The 16,277-nt window shown below is 38.4% G+C and overlaps 1 protein-coding gene and 1 long non-coding RNA gene across 12 annotated transcripts in view; one reads left to right on the top strand and one right to left on the bottom strand.

Moving 5' to 3' along the window:
• The window catches only part of LOC105488799 (HECT and RLD domain containing E3 ubiquitin protein ligase family member 1), a 223,402-nt gene that overhangs the window by 134,044 nt on the left and 73,081 nt on the right, over window positions 1–16,277 (bottom strand). For all 11 annotated transcript variants that reach the window (XM_011753240.3, XM_011753230.3, XM_011753281.3 and 8 more), the window contains exons 4-8: window positions 6,949–7,143; window positions 5,196–5,507; window positions 3,982–4,078; window positions 3,251–3,394; window positions 1,734–1,861 (exon numbers count right to left, since the gene is read on the bottom strand). In XM_011753240.3, coding sequence (XP_011751542.2) covers window positions 1,734–1,861; window positions 3,251–3,394; window positions 3,982–4,078; window positions 5,196–5,507; window positions 6,949–7,143 — 876 coding nt within the window. The remainder of the gene's footprint in view (window positions 1–1,733; window positions 1,862–3,250; window positions 3,395–3,981; window positions 4,079–5,195; window positions 5,508–6,948; window positions 7,144–16,277) is intronic.
• The window catches only part of LOC139364454 (uncharacterized), a 114,714-nt gene that overhangs the window by 58,740 nt on the left and 39,697 nt on the right, over window positions 1–16,277 (top strand). The window lies entirely within an intron of this gene.

Here is a 16,277-nt window from a genome sequence, read left to right as displayed (position 1 = left end):
ACTGTACCTTTTCTATGTTTAGATATGTTTAGATACATACTTACCATTATATTACAATTTCTGAAGGTATTCAGTACAGTAACATGCAGTACAGGTTTATAGCCTAGGAGCAATAGGCTGTACCATATAGTCTAGGAGCATAGTAGGCTACACCACCTAGGTTGTGTGGTACTCTCTACAATGTTCTCACAGTAACAAAATGGCCTAATAACACATTTCTCAGAACATATCCCATTGAGTGACACATCACTGTAATACTGTCACTCAGTAAGGCCTACAAAGAGTTTTCTCTTGCAGTGTTCCTTCGGTTCGGCACCAGATGAGAAATACTTGGCTTGCCTTTAGAGACTGGACCATACTGTATAGCATGGTAGGAAGTAAGCACAGAAGAGGCCTGAAAGGGCTGAGACAGACTGAGGGAAAAGCAAATGTTGATCGTTATTTCACGCTCAAGTTTAATGGTAAAGAGAACTACTCTTACCCTTTAAAAGTATTTCTGACTTTACTTTTTTCCATGCATATATATTTGATTTCATATAACTTAAGGTACTCATAATACAACTATTCTATACAGTAAACAATGTACAAGTTCTCTTGGAACTTGGAATTCAATGTAATGGATTTATTACTATTATTATTATTACTACCACCACCAATAGTTGAATAGTACTTGATACTCTACAAAACTCTCAATTCTAATGATTATCTTATAAGATCATGTGTACGCAAAGCAGAAATTATTATTCCCTCATAAAAAAAGAAGCACATGATGCTCAAGGGATGTGTTATTTGCCTGTGTGTATACCTCAAATACATAAGCTAACTTCAATTCATGGATTCTTACTACAAAACCAATAGTGAGAAATACATAGAAGAGATATTTTTAAGGCAGCAACTAGCTAATGTAATGATGAATAGCTTGAAGATTTTTAGGATGCAAGGCATTCTAGTTTCTCAAAGAATAATCAAATTATATGCTAATTTCAGCTTTTCTGCTCATCTGCCTTGTGAATTAGTCATAAAACACTTTTATACCACTGCCTGACACAAGGTGGCCTCCCATACATGACAGAATAAGTGGTCAGCTCACTTTTTTACTGCCATCACTGATGGATACACAGGGACAAATATTGTCAGTCTATAACTATACCTGGCTCCTCCCTATCCTCAACAAACAAATAGGGTAAGAGTAAAAACACACATGTAAAAAGTTCAAAGCTTATAAGCTATTAAAGTGCAAAGTTTATGAGCCTTTATAAAGGCTCATAAAATTCTGACGATCCTAAGCCTGACTTTATGCTGTTTCTCAGAAACAACTAACTCTCTCAGATTATTTTCCATACCTAAGTGTTCTCTTTACCCTCCTTTTTGATCACCCTCTTGCCTTCTTAATTCATATCACTGGTTCCATCAAGATCTAGTTCAGCTTTCCCCCACTATCCATGATGTTTTGGAAAAGGTTTAAGGGAAGCTAAATGCTAAAACATTTTAGAAAATCAGTTTAATACAAAGAACAGAGGCTCCACTAAGGTTTACATGGGTCACACAGGCCAGGTTAGAAAACCTGGTTCCTTCTCAGATACTCTACCTCAAACAGAAGAAAATACTTCATTTCAGCATGTTGCCTAAAAATGTATTTATTTGAACTTTAAAATTTAAATACAATTATTACTTTTTAGTCACCTCATCCTTTGAAATACTCTAAGTCTTTTATACTCATCCCTTAGTCCTACCTGCCCTGTTGATGTCAAAGCAAGTGAAGACTGGCTCCCAGCACAAACTTTGCGAATGAACATTCCTTGTAAAGCTTCAATAACTTTAGGTTTATACACTCTGTTGGTATCACCGTGACCAAGTTTACCTATAAAAACAAACACATTAAATAATTTACTTGTTTTAAAGAATCTCTACTCTTTTTAACACTACCAAAGTTGATAAAGTGCTCTAATGTTTCCATCACTAACCTGACAGATATGAAAAGCTATGTTTCTGATAGCTGAGGATGCTAACAAATGAGCATTTTTATTACAAGAAAGTTAACAAACATCCACTGATAGCCTTTTATATCTTAATTTCAAGCAACTAAAATCAAGCAATTTAAAATCACTTTAAAAGAAACAGAAAACTATTTTTCTGTCTTTCTCCCCCTTTAATGGCTATATTTCTAACTTCGAATTTGCTGACATAATATACAGGTATGATATAAGAATGTACATGTATATAATTTTTCATAAACTTTTAAAAAGAATCAATAGCTCATGAAATTGAAAACCTGACAAATCATTAAAGAAGAAAAACAAACGTCCAACAATCTACAAATCCAACCACACCAGGAATTAAAAAAGTATAAATTAAATATCATTTTCACTATTGAAATTATTTAATTAAATTAGATACATGCTGTTGTTGAAGACTTTGGGGAAGTAAGCATTCACAATGCTCGTAGGAGTGACTAAAGTAGACAAAGATTTAGTCATTCATTGTGTTGTTGTTAATACTGAAAAAAATTAAAACCATCTAGATACTCAACAATAAGAAACTGGTTTTATAAATTGTGCCACCATCAAATAAAAGAACACTTTGAGCCACTTAAAAGAATGATTCAGAGTCATGCCTGTTGATATAAAAAAGATACTCATGCCGGGCACAAAGGTTCACGCCTATAATACAAGCACTTTGGAAGACCAAATCTGGCAGATCACTTGAGCCCCGAAGTTCGAGGCCAGCCTGGGCAATAAAGCAAAATCCTGTCTCTAAAAAAAATATAAAAATTAGTCAGGCATGGTGGTGCGTGCCTGTAGTCTCAGCTACTTGGCGCGGCGGAGGCAGGAGGATCTCTTGGGCTCAGGAGGTTGAGGCTGCAGTGAGCCAGGTTTGCATTACTGCACTCTAGCCTGAGTAACAAAGCAAGACCCTGTCTCAAAAAAAAAAACTATTAGAGTAAAACATATATATGTCAAAACGTATGTAAACTTATATAAAATATACACATATAGCTATACTTTGGTTTTTTAAAAGACATCTAAGTAGAAATATATGTAAATACTTGTATACATGTATATTTATTTAGAAGTCTATTTCCAAAATGTTAACAATGGTTAAAGTAACATTTGTGAAAGCTCAGTTCATTTTTTAATTTCTGCTCATCTGTATTTGAGTCTTTCTACACTAGGCATATATAACTGAAAAATAAATTTTTTTTAAACTCAAGAAAAAAGCCAAAGCTACTGATAAATAATTTTTTACATACCATTGTCTCCTCCTCCAAAAGACCATACAGTTCTCCCATCTTTAGACAGAGCAATAGTATGTGAACTGCCACAAGAAACCTCTCCTACATTGCTAATGTCTTTTACTAATGTTGGAATGTTTCGACTATTGCTGTCACCATGACCTTGGATAAAACATACACAACAACAAAGAAACAATGTTAACTCTTTTTCTCTAGGCCTTGACTTCACAAGTAGAATAAATGTTATAACTTTAAAATAGAATTGAGATTTTTTAAAAATGCAATGCAATATGAAAAAGAGAATCATTTCTAACATCTTCTCAATCTTCCAAGCTGCTCCTAAACTGGGTCATAGTCACTTCAGTGAACCATTAGAATATTCTTTTCATGCTCTCCTCACAGCCACTTACCTTATGTTGTCCTGTTTCATGCTCATGTTGACTTGTTTTCATTACCTACTAGATTATAAACTTCAGGATCATGATGGTAATGTTTTATCCCAGAAACCCTACAGTGTCTGGTCGTAATAGGGCACACTCAGTAAATGCTTGCTAGATTTAATTACATCTTAAATATCAGCACTAAAATCTAGGTCTTAGTCTTACCTATATAAAATTATCTTCCTCTGAGCTTAAACTAACAAAATAAATGACAGTCTTTGGCCTAGTAAATCTACTCTCATGGCTTCTCAGTAACTTAATCATTTCTATTTTTCTGGAAGAATAACTTCCATTTTTAAAAAATCTTACCTAATCTTCCAAAGTCTCCTTCACCCCATGTGTATAATTCCCCATCCTCCGTGACGGCAGCACTATGTCTGTATCCAGCTGACACACAAACAACTACCTGCATTGCACACAAGTAAATACGATGAGCATGCACGTTAAAACATATAGTCCATATTTGATCCTGTACACAGGGACTTCACAGATACTAATATTCAAACCCATCCAGGAATTTCCATGTACAGTTGTGGAGGCTATGCTCAGGACAAGGATGACTGGCTAAGCGTTCAAGTAAGTGCTGAAATACATGCCTGTAATCCCAGCACTTTGGCAGGCCGAGGCAGGCAGACTGCTTGAGCTCAGGAGTTCGAGTTCAGCCTGGGCAACATGGCAAAACCCCGTTTCTTTTAAAAAATATGAAAATTAGTCAGGCATGGTGGCACATGTCTATAGTCCCAGCGACTCAGGAAGCTGAGTTGGGAGGACCACCTGAGCCCCAGGAAATCAAGGATGCAGTGGGCTGAGATAGCGCCACTGCACTCCAGCCTGGGTGACAAAGTGAGATCCTGTCAAAAAAAAAAAAAAAAGAAAGAAAAGAAAGAGAGGAGGGGAGGAGAGAGGAGATTAATAAAAAGAGAAGATACGGGCTCAGTTTCTAATGGTTTCAATTATTTGTGTGGGTCCTTGGCAATTACTTAGCTACTCTAAATGCCTCACCATTCAGGTCTCTATTAAGATGCCACCTCTTTTAAAAGCGCTCTCTGACCTACCTCATTACCTAATACCACATCCTGCCCAAGGTAATCTTTATTGCTCATTTTTTTCTTTAATATTATCTGAAATTATTTCACATGCTTGTTAACTTATTATCTCTATCCTGAAGACTAAAGGATTAAAGTAGAGACCTCACCTGTCTTGTTCACTGCTACACATCTAATGCCTAAAATACTGCCTGACACTTGAAAAGTGCTAAATGTTTGTTAAATGAATGACTCTCGGTTTGCTTATCTGTGAAATAGGGATAACTACCTTACAAGACTAATTATAAGAATATAAGAATTAAAATTCAATAATGTATATAAAAAGGTGTTCTGTAAATTATAAAGCAGATATACAAAAGATTAAGCCAAAGGATTGAACGGGCAACAGCAGAAAGACCACATCAAAATCTGAAAAATATTGTCAATTACAACACCAATGCATCTAATTATTTTTATAACCAAAAAGAAAGCACATACCTTTCCTTGTAGAGGTCCCTGAATAAGCTTGGGATATTTCTGTGTTGAACTATTTCCATGCCCCAGTTTCCCATAATCACCATCTCCCCAGCTGAAGACTTCTCCTTCTGTCGTAAAAGCTAAAGTGTGACCATCAGATCCTTTAGAAGATGAAACCTTTTTAATGGATCTGTGAGGCTCGAATGTTAACTTTTTTAAAGTTGACTGATTATTGGAGTCTCCAAGGCCCAGTCTCCCATAGCTGCCTTTCCCGCAAGCTCTAACAGAGCCATCCGTAGAAATGACAAAAGTGCAGTACTGTCCAGCTTCAATCTATAAACAAAGAATCATAAATATAAAACACTTCTGTGAGTATCAAAGTATAATATTTAAGGCTGGTTTTATCAAAGAGCCTCAAAGGAAGTCTTATAGCAGAATATGGCATGATTCTTGAGAGAGATTAAGGAATATACAGAAATGTAAGAGAACACGAATGGCCTTTTCATGCTCATGACTTTGTTGCTGAGTTCAAATTCTTCATTTATATGTTCTCTTTTCAGGTTATTGTCCAGATTATGATTGAATGAAACAACAAAGTAAAATGTTTAATATCCTCTTATAACCGAGAATGGCAAGACATAAAATTTTCCTTCCTATAAATTCCTTAGGGTACATTATGGCAAGAACCATATAAAATGTATTGTAAACCTATTTGAAAAAAATACATTTTAATGAAAGTAACAAATAGAAAGTTCTAGCTGGGCTATAAATGTAAAAAAAAAAAAAGTGATCATAAGAAAATGAAAGGCTAATCTAGCAAAAAGAAATTCCAGTTTTTATTTACTTTTTTTTTTTTTTGAGACAGAGTCTTCCTCTGTCACCTGGGGTGGAGTGCAGTGGTGCAATTTTGTTTCACTATAACCTCCATTTACCAGGTTCAAGCAATTCCTGCCTCAGTCCCGCCGAGTAGCTGGGATTACAGGCACACGCCATCACACCTGGCTAATTTTTGTTAAGTATTTTTAGTAGACAGGGTTTCACCATGTTGGTCAAGCTAGTCTCAAACTCATGACCTCAAATGATCCACCCACCTCGGCCTCCCAAAGTGCTGGGATTACAGGTGTGAGCCACCATACCTGGCCTTTATTTACTCTTATTTGCCATTTGTGGTGAACATAAGGGTAAAGTCTGTTGCTATTCTTAACACTTTTTAAAAATCGAGATACCAATTTAGTTATTCAAAAGTTGGAAATGGAAATGCTGTCAGGGATACTGGGGATAAAAATGTATTTTTATTTTTATTTATTTATTTATTTATTTATTTTTTGAGACGGAGGCTCACTCTGTCACCCAGGCTGGAGTGCAGTAGCGCGATCTCGGTTCACTGCAACCTCCGCCTCCCAGGTTCAAGCTATTCTTCTGCCTCAGCCTCCCGATTAGCTGGGACTACAGGCATGCGCCACCATGCCTGGCTAATTTTTGTATTTTCAGTAGAGATGGGGTTTCATCATATTGGCCAGGCTGGTCTCGAACTTCTGACCTCATGATCCACCTGCCTCAGCCTCCCAAAGGGCTGGGATTACAGGCGTAAGCCACTGCGCCCGGCCAAAATGTATTGTTCTATTAAAATGATAAAAACTAATGCAGCATATAGATCAGAAATAATCATCGATAATTTTCACTCATTTAAAAAATACTCAATATTATTTAATGCAAATAAACATGAATATACTCTAGATTATCTACCAGTTTGTAAGCTATTTAGAAAACTTACGGTCTGTGCATCAGAGAAACTAGGAGCCAGTTTGGGTTGCAGTATTTTCTCCTGTGTACCTTCTACCAACTGATGGCTGCTATTGCTCCCCCAAACATAAACCTCACAGGTTTCGGAGACAATGGGAGCATCACCAGTCTGAATGCTATCTGGGCTAGCACATGTTCTCGAATAATCAGAAGCCATTCTGCAAACCTATTAAAAATTTAAAATACGCAATAGTTAAGACAGTTTTGGTCTGGGCATTTTTAAATATATATCCTCTGAAATTACTGTTGCCTTTCCTTCTAACATTCTTAAATGCTCAAAGAACCTATTAAATAAAGATAACTAGACTATTTACTCACATGGAATAAACCACTAAAAGACACTAATAAAGTGGCAAAAGTGGGAAAGGGGAGACACACAATCTTTTAGCTAAACATTTTATTACTGCATACAAAACACTGTAGAAAAACAAAGCTTAAGAAATAAAGTAGAAAAAATCACCATGGATAATCTTAACACCTTAATACAATAAATTTTACGTTTTAAATATATGTCCTTCCAGAGTTTTTCATATACAAATTCTTTAACACAGTCACCACATTGGATACATAAAAATGACAAATTGCACAAAACAGTCATGCAAATCCACGTCTACCTAGTCTTCATGATTGAATAGATAATATTCCATCTAGTAAAAAACATCACAATGTACTCAACCACTTCCCCACCCCCAACTTTTTTTTTAAATAGGCGGGGTCTCACTATCTTACACAGACTAAACTCAAACTCCTGGGTTCAAGCAATCCTCCCACCTCAGCCCCCCAAGTAGCTGAGATTACAGGCCCACATATAATCATACCTGGCTCCACTTTCCTTTAATAGGGTCTTTACAGTCTATTTATTTGTTATATAGGCCATTTTTAAGGATATAGTTGTTACTATACTTTTTATTGCTTCCTTAGTAGAGAACCTCAGAAATGGGACTCAATATTCAAAAAAAGACAAGAATCCTATGATTCTTGAAACATACTATATCAAATTGTATTCCAAAATGGTGCTATAATACGTCACTGGTAATGTACAAAAGAAGGCTGTTCTAAAAACAGCGAAGGCACAAAGCAATTAACATTCACACATATATCTGAATATATAAAATAAAAATCATGGCTTATTTACCATTTCTGTAGAATATAATGGCAAAGTCTGTTGCCATTCATAAGCTTTTTTAAAAATCCAGGCTGCCTGCCAAAAGCATAGGACCCACGGTGGCCATCCCAGTAGCAATTTCACTGGATCTATACTCATTATGAGTATTATGCTTTTAAATTTTTTTGCAAATGTAAGTGAGGAAAAAGGAAAAGGCCCTTATCTTAATTTCACATTTCTTTATTGTGAGCAAAACTAAAGTTTTTCCATCTATTTGTTTACTACATTTTGTGACGTGAACTTCTGCTCATTTATTTATTAGAATTTAATAGATTTTTTAATTGACTGGTATGAACTCAATACAATAAAGATATTAACTGACTACAGTGACTATCAATTTGTTTTCTGCCTTTTAGTTTTTTTGATTTTGCTGAATCAAGCAAAACAATAAAAGAAACTTAAGAAGTTAACACATTAGTTTGCCAGCACATGAAATGGGGGAGGATAGGGTCCTCTTGGTCAGATACTTTAAATAGTATCCAAAACAACAGAATAATATGTGTGTTAGACAAATATTTTCCAGTGAACATGAGGACAGTATCCAAGGACAGCTGCCAGTCCCTAATAAAAGGTCTGGAATTTTGCTGGAGACAAAGAAGGATAGTGGGGCCAAGAGGGTCAGAATTGTTCATCTAAAGGTCTATCATGGCCAGTGCGGTGGCTCACGCCTCTTGATACTGGCCAACCAGGATTCCTTTCCAGGACAAAGCCCCTACACTGAGAAAAACTACTGAGAGTAGAATAAAAATTGAACAGGATAGGGACAATAGAAAGGGAGGATGGAAAGGAAAGAGAATACCAAGACAAAAGTTGGGAAGGGGAACAAACTGGAAAACCATTTTTTTTTTTTTAACATTACACACACACACACAAAAAAAACAGAGGGAGGGAGTCTATGGAGTTTAAAAAGCCATCTTAAATCCCACCTCATTCTAAGAGTTCAGGAAAACTAATCCTACATAGAAATAAGCAACAAAAAAGTATTGAGGTCAAATCCCATATGAAGTTATTATAAAGTTGCAGTGAGCCAAGATCATGCCACTATACTCCAGCCTGGGCAGCAGAGACACCATCTCAAAAAAAAAAAAAAAAAGACACAAAGGAAAAACAAATCTGAATTACAAACCCTCAAAAATGAGGTAACATAACTCAAGAATTAGAAATAAAAGAAAAAAAAAACATTTTGGAACTGAAGACTAAACTAGAAGAAACCCAAAAGTAAATAAATACAGTAGATAATGCCCTAAGAGTAATGAAAGACAAAAGGCATTTTTAGAAATTAAAAAATTTAAAAAGACAAAGTATTCAAGAAAAACTGACAAGTATTAAAATCAGGCAAAGATCAACACGCACATAATAGAAATCCCTGAAGAACAGAACCCAAAGGAATAAAAATAATAGAACAAACTGCAATTTTGGAACATTTTCCTGAAATAAAAAAGATCTGAAAGTACATATTGAATTATCACATCTCTTAAGAATATCAACCCAGAATGAATAATATCAAGACATATTCTACAGTAAAATTACTGATCTTTAAAGGGGAAAAAAAAATTCTTTGGGTTTCTCAGCAAATATGCGTGGCTCACATAGGAGAGAAAATCAGATTACCTTTGGACTTTGACAGTAACAGTTCATGCCAGAAGAGAATGTAGTAACATATTTAAGATATACAAGAAAAGAAAATGTGAACTAAAGAAAAGATGAACTAAAGAATATTATCAACACTGACATTCAAGAATAAAGAGCACAGCAATTATCAACATGCAAAAACTCAGAAATCTTGTTCTGATGACTCTTTATTGAGAAATCTACTAGAGAATGACCCTCAAAATATCAAAAAGAATAGACATTGACACAGAGACTAGTATTCAGCATTAAATATGTAATCATTTGTAGAACTAATACCAAATGAAGGTTAAAACAGAGACAGGCTGGGTGCCATGGTTCATGTCTATAATACCAGTATTTTGGGAGCCTAAGGTAGAAGGATCGCTTGAGCTCAGGAGTTTAAGACCAGTCTGGGCAACCATAGCAAGACCTCATCTCTACTAAAAATTTAAGTAAAAAAAAAAATTAGCCAGGTGTGATGGCACATGCCTGTAGTCCCAGCTACTTGGGAGGCTGAGGCCGGAAGATCACTTGAGCCCAGGAGATAGAAGCTGCAGGGCGCTATGATCATACCACTGCACACTCCAGCCTGGGCAACAGAGCAAGACTGTCTCAAAAAAACAAACAAAAAAAAATGCAGAGAGTATGTAATAACTATATGCCCTATATAGATGTAATGCAATTACTAAAAAACAGGGAAAGCATACTTTAGAAATTAATTTTTTCGGTAACCATACAGCAGTAGTTATTTGTCTTATTTTAGGACTGTTTATGTGTATATGTGTATAACATGTAATTAAAACAAATGAGTAATAATGGCATTTTCTAATTCTCATCCTTGTATCTATGGGAATCAGAAATCTTAGTTTAAAAGGAAGAAGATATAAATGTAAAGGTTAAGTAAAAATTCTATAGCTGTGAATTTGAAAGTATCAGTATGAACTCATTAGGTATCTTAGCTTTAAATACACATGTATACACATCCTAGCTCTGTCCACTATGAATATAAAAGCCTAGAAATAAGATCAACTCAGTAGCAGTAAGCATTTCTAGCACCCTGATTGTGGTCTTGAAGCATCATTTTCCAATAAAAGAAACCAGGACTTTTTTTCAGAAAACTAACTAGATGATTTCAGATTGGGGGCAAGAAATGTGTAAGATCAGCCAGAAACAATGAAACATATCAGAAAGCAAGGAGACTATAAAAGATTATTAGGCTTATGATAAAATAACTTAGGAACTACCCTGAAGAGACTAATAGCCAAAATTGAAACAATATGACCTTCACTGCAGATAATAATTCAATGTGCTGAAACTCAAACAGGCTTAAATCTGTGGGTTCATAATGATTTATTTTATTCATTTATTTTTTTTTTGAGACACAGTTTCACTCTTGTTGCCCAGGCTGGAGCACAGTGGCATGATCTCGACTCCCTGCAACCTCTGCCTCCCGGGTTCAAGCAATTCTCCTGCCTCAGCCTCCTGAGTAGCTGGGATTACAGACGTCCGCCACCCCACCCGGCTAATTTTTTGTATTTTTAATAGAGACGAGGTTTCTTCATATTGGCCAGGCTGGTCTCAAACTCCTGACCTCAGGTAATCCACCCGCCTCGGCCTCCCAAAGTGCTGGGATTACAGGTGTGAGCCACTGCGCCCAGCCCATGGTATTTTTTAAATGAAGTTAATTGGCCAAGTTTGGAGGATGGTAGGAGGACAATTCATTAAATTGAAAACCGGTAAATAAAGAACAGATGAAAAGAATCAAGCATTTAGTCTGCTTTTCCTATATAAACCGTAGCAGAGTAATCAGTCAATAAGGGAATCTCTTCATAAAAATATTGCAACTAATTGTTGGGAAAAAGCTGAGTGTTGGGAGGGAAACTGAGGCAGGGCTTGCATAATGTCCTCTCAACTGTGTCTAGACTTGCTGGCTCCTTGCTTCTAGCCCTCCTAGGCGCCTAAGCTCCTACTCCCATTATCTCAAGTAGCAGAACATGTTCCATATAAATGCTAAACCATCACAGTTGTAGACCATGTGCCTGCCCTTTTGACCTCCACATTCTCACCACCTGTTTCTTTCTTTGATTACCAATAAATACCGTGGGCTCCCAGAGCTCAGGGCCTTCATAGCCTCCACAATAGCAATAGCCCCTTGGTGTCCCACCTTTCTCTCTCAAACTGTCTTTTTTTCCTCAATCCTTTGACTCCGCCAGATTTTGTCACCCCCACATTCCTGGCTGCCCAATGTGGGGTGACAAAGACCCCGGTGAAGGAACACCAGAGCGTGTGAAAGCAGAGGATACAACATCAAAGGACACCCGAGGAAGTCTAAAAGCAGCTCGGGGGAAAGCTGAGCACTTGGAAGAACCAGGGTAACAATAGAACAAAGTGAAAGCAGTCATTCTGCTTAAATTTCTTAAGGCATTTATTACGAAGTGGGGGGAGTGAAAGTTCGTACTCAGAATTTGTTATCACTCACTCTAGTGCAGTTCAGTAGTTTTGCCCATGGTTCCCGGAACAGGGGACTATGGAGTTGGATGAATGGGAGAGAATTGGCAAGATTAAAAAAAAAAAAAAAGTATAAAGATGGAGCAAAAATTCCAATCTTGGTTTGGTCAGTGTGGGCACTAATAAAAGCAGCTCTTGAGCCATTTCAAACAGATGATGAGGCAGATTCAGATGAGGAAGAGGAGGACGAGTGTAAAGAACTAAATTCAGATTCTGAGTGTGAGGAACAGGAAACCAGAGGAAATAAAAGAAAGGGAAACTGAAAAAAGTATGTTTTAGCCCATCAGCTCCACCTGCTGAATTAAGTGAAAGGCCACCTCCTCTTTCTCCTCTTAATGGGCGAGAAGATGAATTAGCTACAAAACTTTACTGCTCCTGTAGTTGCAACATTAAAACCTGGAGCAATTGGTGCTATACAAATTTCTATTCAAAAGGCTAGAGCCGAGGGAGACCTTGAAGCATGGCAATTTCCCGTAACTATCATCCAGCAGGGAGGACAACAAACGTCCTTCCACTGTGTTTCCAAAATGCGTCTACAAAGGAGAAAGATATACAAGTAAAGAAAAGTGTACTATTCCTTTAAAAGCCAGGGTAAACTTAAAACCTATAATTGATAATTGAAGGTCTTCTCCGGGACCCTATAACACTCCAATACTACCTTGTCAGTGTAAACAAGAGAGTAGCTGGAAAGCACTGAGACCACTAACAAACAGTAGCCTTCCTACCAAAAATCTTTAACCCAGTAACCCCTGATAGCCAATAATGCATTCAATCTGTAGCAGCAATTGCTTTGCTAACAAGTAGAAAAATAACTTTTAGAAGAAACCTCATTGTGAGCACACCTCACCAGTTCAGAGCTATCAAAAAGCAAAAAGGTAGCTTACTAACTCAAAAATCTCAAAGTATGGGGCTATTCTGTTAGAAAAAGATTTAACATTAACCACTGAAAATTCCCTTAACCCAGCAGGTTTCCTAACGAGGTATTTAAATCTTAATTACCATACAAAGGTCCCACTAGACCTAGGAGAAACTCCCTTCAGGACAGGAGGATAGATGGTTCCTCCCGGGAGATTGAAGAGGGGGAGAGAGAGGGGAAAACGCGCACACACACCACACAATGGGTATTCAGTAAGTGATAGGGAGACTCTTACAGAAGCAGAGTTAGGAAAATTGCTTAATAATTGGTCTGCTCAAACGTAGGAGCTGTTTGCACTCAGCCAAGTCTTAGAGTACTCACAGAATCAAACTATCTCAATCCCGACTCAAAAGATTACCTACATCCTCTCTGAAACGAATTTGCGTAAGAACTGTTTATGGGAATGCATCTTGATGGGGCAGCTGGGTTGTTATGAAATATTCAGGAACCCAGCCCAGCTCTAGAACTCACCTATGAGCACAAAGACAATGTTGGGCATGATGGTAGAGGACCACTAGAATCCAGCAGCCCGGACCCCTTTGTGGTCAAGAAAAGCGGGAAAACAGGTGCAGGACTGCTACATCGGTAAGCGTAACTAATCCGATAAGCAGAGGTCCATGGGTGGTTATGCACCCTGGAAAGGAATAAGCATTAGGACCAAAGAGGATGCTCCAGGACTAATGCTCATTGGAAAATGACTAGGGGTGCTGGCATCCCTATGTTTTTTTCAGATGGGAAACGTTCCCTCCAAGGCAAAAACACCCCTAAGATGTATTCTAGAGAATTTGGCCCAAGAGTGTATGTACCTTTTTCCCTCTCAGACTTGAAACAAATTAAAATAGACCTAGGTAAATTCTCAGATGGTTATACTGATGTTTTACAAGGGTTAGGACAATCCTTTGATCTGACATGGAGAGATGTTACTGCTAGATCAGACACTAACCCCAAATGCCACCATAACTACAGCCCAAGAGTTTGGCGATCTCTGGTATCTCAGTCAGGTCAATGATAGGATGACAACAGAGGAAAGAGAATGATTCCCCACAGGTCAGCAGGCAGTTCCCTGTGTAGATCCTCACTGGGACGCAGAATCAGAACATGGAGATTGGTGCCACAGACATTTGCTAACTTGTGTGCTATAAGGACTAATGAAAACTAGGAAGAAGCCTATGAATTATTCAATGATGTCCACCACAACACAGGGAAAGAAAATGCTACTGCCTTTCTGGAGAGACTAAGGGAGGCACTGAGGAAGCATATCTCTCTGTCACCTGACTCTGTTGAAGGCCAGCCAATCTTAAAGGATAAGTCTATCACTCAGTCAGTTGCAGACATTAGAAAAAACTTAAGTCCACCTTAGGCCCAGAAAAAACTTAGAAACCCTGTTGAACTTGGCAACCTCAGTTTTTTATAATAGAGATCAGGAGGAGCAGATCAAATGGGATAAAAAAAAAAAAAAGGCCACCACTTTAGCCATGACCCTCAGGCAAGCGGACTTTGGAGGCTCTGGAAAAGGGAAAGGCTGGGAAAATCAAATGCCTAATAGGGCTTGCTTCCAGTGTGGTCTGCAAGGACACTTTAAAAAAGGTTGCCTGAATAGAAATAATCCGCCCCCTCATCCATGCCCCTTATGTCAAGGGAATCACTGGAAGGCCCACTGCCCCAGGGGACGAAGGTCCTCTGAGTCAGAAGCCACTAACCAGATGATCCAGCAGCAGGACTGAGGGTGCCCGGGGCAAGCGCCAGCCCAAGCCATCACCCTCCCCAGGTATGCTTGACCATTGACAGCCAGGAGGTTAACTGTCTCCTGGACACTGGTGCAGCCTTCTCACTCTCCTGTCCCGGACAACTGTCCTCCAGATCTGTCACTATCCGAAGGGTCCTAGGATAGTCAGTCACTAGATACTTCTCCCCGCCACTAAATTGTGACTGGGGAACTTTACTCTTTCACATCCCTTTCTAATTATGCCTGAAAACCCCACTCCTTTGTTAGGGAGAGACATCCTAGCAAAAGCAGGGGTCATTATACACTAGAATTAGCAGAAGGAAAAAGGGTACATATATATACAGACTCTAAGTATGCTTACCTAGTCCTTCATGCCCACATAGCAATATGGAGAGAAGGGGAATTCCTAACTTCCAAGGGAACACCTATCAAACATCAGGAAGTCATTAAGCCCCAAAATTCTCCTTACCTCTGAGTCTACTTCCTCCGATTCCTGCCTAAAGATAATTTTATGGGGAAGATGATTTGCTTGTGTCTCTCCAGGTGACAATCAGGTGCCTATGTGGGTGCCCACCAAACATCTGAAGATCTATCATGAGCCACAGCACCTAGTGGACCCACCCGTACAGTGCAAATTGAAGGTTTAAGGATTGCTTTTAAGCCTTGATTTGCTTTCTCTATGCCTTCTGTTAATCAGAAAAGGCCTATTTCTCACTCTCAGTGGCCTCCTGGCTACAGCCACAAAAGTTTTTGCTTCTGTTTCAGTAGATTTACTAATGTGGGGGTGAGGGTATGCTTGCGTTTTTGCAGGAGATGAGCGAACCGTGTAGATGCCCTCAAGATGCGTACAACCATGGAAAGGGAGACTGGAGGGACCTATGAATCCCAACCACGGCCCGGGTTCCCCCAGTACGGGCCATGAGCCAGCTGAATCTGAATGCAAAGATGGAATGAGGACCGACCAGAGTCACGATGCTTAATGGACCAGTGCTTTCTGACTCAGCTCCTCTCTACCCTGAATACAAGAGCCCCTAATAGTTAGGCAGGAGTATGATCACCCCTATTCAGCATGAAGAAGTTACAGAAGGACCTTCATCCTTCTGCAACCCCTAGGATTAAGGGAAAGGGGAGGTATGTAGGAAACATTCAAACCAGAGTGACTCCAGTTTGAATAAGGGCTAAGAAAAATGAAGCTGGATCACCAACCCGGCAATTAAAGGTTGCACAGCCTGCAACTGCCTTGCTCAATTAAAAGAGGCCACCTCTTGTAATAATGATAGCTAGTAATAATGATACCTTCTCTTTTACAAAAAGAGGGCATGTTGGGAAAAAGCTGAGTGTTGGGAGGGAAACTGAGGCAGGGCTTGCATAATG

Source organism: Macaca nemestrina, chromosome 7, assembly GCF_043159975.1.
Source record: "Macaca nemestrina isolate mMacNem1 chromosome 7, mMacNem.hap1, whole genome shotgun sequence".
Lineage (NCBI taxonomy): Eukaryota > Metazoa > Chordata > Mammalia > Primates > Cercopithecidae > Macaca > Macaca nemestrina.
Note: the sequence above shows the minus strand (reverse complement) of the source record. Positions and strands in the feature narration are given on the sequence as shown.